Here is a 7,274-nt window from a genome sequence, read left to right on the forward strand (position 1 = left end):
CCATGGTGGTCATCAGTGAGTGCCTCAAATGTTTAGAATAATTAAAATAAAATAAATGTTGTCAACTAAAAATTTTGAACGTCATAGCTAGCTAAACATTATTTTCAATTGAAAAAAAAAATTATAAAGCATAATACTATAATCCTATGCTTAAAATGTATTTTCTTGTGGCCGCCTGACAGCAACCTGCGCGACAGTGAACGTGTTAATAAGTAAATGTTGTTCAAATTACATCGTGTTTGATGTCATTTTCATCAGAAAAATCTCACCAACATGTTAAAACAAATTCGTAAAGGAAACCGACTGGTGTAGCGTTACACGCTTGACTGACTGCGAGCAAGATAACATGGGCGCAGCAATGACGCAGACCTAGGCGTAGGACCATCTATACTGTCACTTGTAGAATCCAAACTTATTGACTCTTGTAGAGAATTTACTGTATTGTTTAACGAGAAATTGCTCGAGTATCGATAGATACTACCGGCTGGACAAATGTTTTCTCGTTCTTTTCCTTTCGATATTCTCTTTTCTAAAAGCATTTGCTCGTCTGTGATCAAAGTTTCGTTGATATTCTACTTTTTTTTTTAGCGTCTTTGCGGTAGTTCGATACCATCTTTCCTCAATGTTATCTACACAGACGAGAATCCACCGACGTTTAATAGAACGAACAAGTTCACCAGAGGTTTTCAAAACTTAATCGACGCGTACGGTGTGGCATCTTATCGTGAAGCTAACCCAGCCCTTTATACTATTATCACCTTCCCTTTCTTATTTAGCATCATGTTCGGTGATTCTGGACACGGTAAGTGAACAACAATTTCTTAAAATTCTACACTGTTTATTAAATGTCATTTCTGCAAGAACTTGTTTTACGTATTGTAGGTATATTAATGTCTCTTGTAATTATATAAAAAAAAATCATACGGTGTTATCTAACAAATTCAAAGTAAACTTGATTCTACTATAAAACAAATTCTTTCGAAATATTTGTTATTTCTTTACGTTGCCATTCTTATTCGTAATAGATAAATTCATGTTAACAAATTTTTTTATATTATTTTAAATAACTGAAATATCGTCAGCAATTTTTATGAAAGTTGTATTAAATCATCGGCACAGTCTTTTCAATGTTACAACGGATTTCATGTAGATATATTAATTATACTATTATTAGGTCATCCTGAAAAACATAAAATAATATTTAAAATAATTTTCATAATGTTCGATACACTTTTTCCAACGTATTGTAAAAGTATTAATTCCTACCCGATATAAAAATTCGAACGTCTTAGAAAAAGTAACTGCTGAAAGGCGTTTTCGATATCCTCCTGTTTCCTAAATCGTTTTCATGCGAGGAAATTGGCAAGTGAGCGGAAAACGTGAAAATCGGTTGGAGATAAATCAGGGAATTATGGAGGATGAGGTAGAACTTCAATACCCAGCTGGTGTCATTTTTGTACAGTTGTGTTTGCTACGTATTGTGATCCCGGATTTTGCCTCAATTTCTCGAAACTGAGGGCAGGTATTGAGGTAACACTTAAATCGGAGTAATTAAAGATCGACGTTACGCAGAAAAGAAACTTTATTAAAACTGACGGAACGTGGCGTGTGGATGACAATACAGAGAATGACTCGAGGATGGAAAAGTAGGGCTATTTAAGGATTTGAGGAAGATGATCTTTGAGTCATGACTGTGTAGGAGAGTTGAGAGAAGAGTTGGAAGGTGAAGAGTTCACTGTCAGTAATGGTGAAAGTTGGTGACTAGTTGTGAATACAGATAAGACTAAGACTAAGACTATGAGAGAAAATATTTCAGGGTATAACAGTATGACCTGGCGTTGTCATGTAAAAGGACAAAGTCTCTTCTGTTGACCAGGGCTGGTTGCTGTACCTTCAGCTTTTGGTGGACGATTTTAGGAAACTGCAGTGCAGCGCCGTTCAGTCATTGCCCGTACGGGCAGCGTATTAAGCTTCCCCCGGCGTAAACAAATCAGCGGACAAGACCCCACGTCTTCTTGGGCATCGGTGCGTGTACTATGTAGAGCTGGAAAGATTGCGCGTGAAAAGAATGCAGGTCTCTTTGCTTGTAGCGGACACACTCATAAAGTCGGATCACACGTATTTTTATTACTGGCCGAAACGGTCACATCTACTAATCCATCGCGTGACGGTCATCGAAGATCCAGCTCTGCATAGTATGTATAGTCCGGGCCACGGTATAGCGAGGTCGTAAAATCGATCAGGCGTTAAAGTAAACATGTTTTAGTTTCCGAGACGCTAAGGACTTGGAACTATGGTCAGGACCATACGAAGAAATCTTTCATTCAGTGTCAACATATCGTACACAATGGTATTCATTCTCAATGGAAGATGTTTACCAGGCTTTTGGTACGGCCCTGGGTGCGGCAACACCAATTGGTGCCGATTCTTAAAAGTTTCATTTACGACCTCGCTATATCCTGGCCTGGACTACATGTATGTATGTAGTAACCATCGCCCGTCTTAAGAAGGACCTATACTCGTACCTAGGGATACTATCCGTCCGGGTTTACCCAGATTTGTCCTAGTTTTTAAGACGTTCAGGGACGTCCTGGAGGATTTTCTGTAGTAATCCGGATTTTCCGATGTTCATTACCTGTCCAAACTGTTAGCCCCCCACCGATCATTCGTGTTATCATGTTATCTGTGCGTTGCGTGCGGTGATCTAGCATGCGTCAGACGTACCTCTACTAACATTCTGGATAGTTATGCATCTGTTTTTCTAGGAGTGACTTTCAAGTGTTGCGTTCGCATCAGACGCATCAGAAGTAGTTTAAATGCAAACCATGAAAGAAGTTTTTATCTCGGAATATCGTAATTAATCTAAGAAATAGAAGTGTTCGGGTTTCAGGCAGAAAAGTCCGGGGTTTTAATGCTCTCTATTCTAGATTAGTGACTTTATAAATGACAACTCTACTCGTACCACAAACGTCTTTACTCCACTCCGCTTTAATGTATGTGACATCCTTAGCCCGCGACTTCGCTCTCCGTCTGTTCGTGGGCATCGGCGGGCATTCTTTCTCTTAGAGATTTCAATTGTTATATACGCGGAATTAAAAGCGTATCGAACATTATGTACATTATTTTAAATGAAAATATTTAATTTCAGTAGAGTTATATTTTTTTTTTCATAGTGAACGGCTTAAAATCACGGGAATTTTCGGGATGACCCACTAATTATATTATTAGTTCGTTGATGTTACTGATCAAAGTAACCGGTGAAACAATCATCATTGTTAAATGTTTTATAAAAGTGGCTGTCGTATCGAAAGAAACGTTTAAAAATTCTTCCGAAAGGAAACGATACCTTTTGTAATTTCTAAAGTGGCCCAGATAAAACAATTGTACTTTCTGAAAATCTGAATGTATATATATATACAAATGTATATAAATATGTCGTAATATGTCGATCATTTAAACAAATGATTATTGATTTAGGTTTACTTATGACCCTGTTCGCTGTGTACATGATCGCGTGGGAGAAGAAGTTTCTGGCCCAAAAGTCGACGTCCGAAATTTGGAATATATTTTTCGCCGGACGTTATATTATTCTTCTCATGGGTTTGTTTTCCATTTACACTGGCTTCATCTACAATGACGTGTTCTCAAAGCCATTAAATATATTCGGGTCTAGTTGGCACATATCGTACAACGAAAGCACGATCATAAGCAACAGTTTCCTTCAATTGAATCCGTCTCGCGAAGGTTACATACAAGTGCCTTATATCTTGGGTGTGGATCCGGTTTGGATGCTAGCCGACAACAAGATTATATTTCTAAATTCGTATAAAATGAAGCTTTCGATCATCTTCGGTGTTGTTCACATGATCTTCGGCGTCTGTATGAATTTGGTCAATATAACGTAAGTTCTTAATACCATATTCCTGTTGCAGATCTACCGTGTAACGATGAAAAGATGGCTAGCGGGACGGCACAGTGGCAAGAAGGGTATATTTGATGGAATAAAAATATAGCGAGGTCGTAAAATCGGTCAAGCGTCAAAGTTTACACGCAGTACCGCCCTTAGCACCGGGCAAACGGGGCACTAGTCCCGGGCCCCGCACTTAAAGGGCCCCGCACTTATTGTTAGTTACCTCCGCATTTGATAAAAAATAAATAAATGTAATTGTAATAGCCGAGGCATCTAATTTTTTAACGTACTCACGTTGTTTCGTTATTTTTGTGGTAAATTTAGGTTAGAAATTATATTACAATAGGGACAAATTTCCACCAAGCCTAACTAGAAAGTCGTGAGCTGCAGAGGTGTAGTTATTTGTTCCTAATTAGATATTTTTAATACTGTATGTATACATCGTCTTTTTGTCAGGGCCTGGCAATCTCTAGGGGCGGCTGTGTTTATATGCACTCATTGAATCCTGACTGAAACCTCAGTCAGGGCCACACGAAGTATGTCTTAGCTTTGATTTAGTCCTAATCGAAAAACGAAAAATGTCGCATTCGACCCTGGGTGTTACTGCATCAATCGGTGCCGCTACTTAGTGCTGTAATTTACAACTCGCTATATTTCTTCCACCGACTATACCTCGCTCGCTCCACCCACTACTGTCTGCGGCCCTCCCAAACTTTTCACCTTTAGATTCTTGGCGGTACAGATTAACATCAGTTTTGAAGTTCTCCGGATCGCTTGCTATCGCTCTATCCCACTTGGTCTCAATATGTTCCGTTCGCTCTCTTCGTCACGTGATGCTATATGATCCGATTTGCAGATGTGACCGTTTCGGTCAAATACATGTACCCTGTTTTTATGATTATGTAAGAGAAGGTGGGCCTATTGCACTATGACCAATCAGACCCGCATCCCTTCCGCTAGCCAACGTTTTGTCTCTGCACAGTATACGAATAAATTAAATTCTAGTTTCATTACTTCTTAAATAAAAATAAAACCTTTCTATTTATTAATTTTTTTAACACAATATTCTAAAGGGCAATACGTTCATTTATATCAATAAATGAAAATATAAAAATAGGATTGAAATTCATTTTTAACATCTTATTGTACTATAGTGTTTCAAAGAATTTTCTAATTTTCCCAGAAGGTTTATATTAATTTTTTCAACAATTTCTTTATACTCAAAATTTCTTTTCAATTTGACAAATTTTATCGTTTACATGAAAAATAAGTTCTTAATTATACTTGCATATTTCTTTTGTAGAAAATTCAAGAGATACCCGAGCATATTTCTCGAATTTTTGCCGCAACTACTTTTCCTCATTTTATTATTTTTCTACCTGGTAGTGTTAATGTTCGTTAAATGGGTTTTATACGACGCAACTTCGACTGGTGTGTACCTTATCTTCGATTAACTATGAAGTTTCTCATTTAATTACAACATGAATGTATATTTTTTTTTATGCTTTGCAGATAAGGATTATACTCCTACGTGTGCACCATCCATTTTGATCACGTTCATCAATATGATTCTGAACGGTAAAGCTGATAAGCCAGAGGGTTGTTCTTCATCGTATATGTTTCCGGGTCAGAAAATATTGCAAATGGTTTTCTTCGGACTCGCGGTGTTATGCGTGCCAGTAATGCTTTTCGGGAAACCAGTCTATTTTTTAGTCTCAAAAAAGTCAAAAGCGGGAAAAGTTGTTGTAAGTAAATATAATTTCATACGTTTATCATAATCAGCGTAAATCGAACAGAACGGAAGCTGTTTACTTCTTCGTAATGCGTGCAATTGTAATTATAATTATAAATTTTTGAATATTTCCTAAACATTTAAAAATTATAGTTTTCTAGATATTTCCACGTGTTGTGAAATGAAAAAATTACATTTCTAATAAGGATCGTATTTATTGATTTACATTACTTAACGTTTCCAAGTAAACATTTTCAATGAAATATAGAATGTATTTCAGTAATAGCGCAAAAGAGAAAACAATTAATATTAAAATTTAATAATTGGATAATTGAGAAGTAAACAATACGCCGAATATCAATGTTTTTAGTTTTAATGTCGGTGAATATTAAAAGAATAAGTGACCTTTGAAATGGCGACTTTTGTTTTTTTTAATTTCTGGTATCGTTCTATTTATTCGTATTAGAGTAATGGAACAACATCACAAGACATCGAATTACAAACTGAAGGTTTGCAAAGTGTTCCTAGTACCAGCGAAGCTAATGATGGTCACGAAGGTGAATCGTTCGGTGAAATTATGATCCACCAGTCTATTCATACCATAGAATACGTTCTTTCAACAATATCTCACACTGCCTCTTACTTACGTTTATGGGCTTTGTCGTTGGCCCATGCACAATTGTCCGAAGTACTGTGGAGCATGATATTACGTATGGGTTTGGGAGCTGATGAGAATAATTGGGTATACAGCATTCTTTTATTTCTTACTTTCGCCGCGTGGGCCTTCTTTACCGTTTCCATTCTCGTGATGATGGAAGGGCTGTCAGCTTTTCTTCATACACTTCGACTGCATTGGTATGTAGAAGTTTTTATATACCTTTACATAATTATACGTTAAGTTGAAATGATTGCACATTTTAGAAGGTGTACAATTACAAATTTTATTATATTTATCTTTCATAGAAGTTAATCGTTAGCGATTATTTCCTATATAGAGGGTGTCCCAGTTTTTTCCGATCAAACTTGGTCAGTATGTTCTATGGGTATAAGTAAGAAAAAAATGTTATATAAACATGGGTCGTTTGAAGTTTTGTTAAAAAGTTATAACAAAAATACGAAATATGAAGAGAATGGTAACGAACTTGCGATTACTGCAAGAATGACACTGGTAGAAGTTACATTCAATACCTTGAACGAAGTCAGATCGTAAACACAGCTCGCATAAACAGACTAGATGTACATATCGCTGATATATTCCTATTTTGTATCGTAATAAAGGCATACCCGTTACCGTTTCTTTCATATTTCGTATTATTGCCATAACTTTTTAATAAAGCTCCAAACGACCTATGTTTATATAACATTTTTCTCTTACTTATGCCCATAGAACATGCTGAGAAAATTTGATCCGAAACAACTAGGACACCCTGTATATTTTCTGTTGACACATACGCACTCATCCACAGATGGATGATGAGTGAACGCTGAAATATATGAAAAATTCAATATTTGTAATCGTTACGTCTACCTATTTTAACAAATCATCGTCGATATGAAAGGTGTATACATACATGAACTTACATAAAACATACACTTTCAGTACTAACAAACAATCAATTGAGATTAAATGGT

The 7,274-nt window shown here is 36.5% G+C and overlaps 1 protein-coding gene across 1 annotated transcript in view; it reads left to right on the forward strand.

Moving 5' to 3' along the window:
* LOC108574431 (V-type proton ATPase 116 kDa subunit a) overlaps positions 1-7,274 on the forward strand; it is an 80,039-nt gene that overhangs the window by 55,953 nt on the left and 16,812 nt on the right. Inside the window, exons 9-13 of the mRNA XM_017937022.1 lie at positions 589-802; positions 3,478-3,901; positions 5,214-5,341; positions 5,423-5,655; positions 6,109-6,497. Coding sequence (XP_017792511.1) covers positions 589-802; positions 3,478-3,901; positions 5,214-5,341; positions 5,423-5,655; positions 6,109-6,497 — 1,388 coding nt within the window. The remainder of the gene's footprint in view (positions 1-588; positions 803-3,477; positions 3,902-5,213; positions 5,342-5,422; positions 5,656-6,108; positions 6,498-7,274) is intronic.

Source organism: Habropoda laboriosa, unplaced genomic scaffold, assembly GCF_001263275.1.
Source record: "Habropoda laboriosa isolate 0110345459 unplaced genomic scaffold, ASM126327v1 scaffold172, whole genome shotgun sequence".
NCBI lineage: Eukaryota > Metazoa > Arthropoda > Insecta > Hymenoptera > Apidae > Habropoda > Habropoda laboriosa.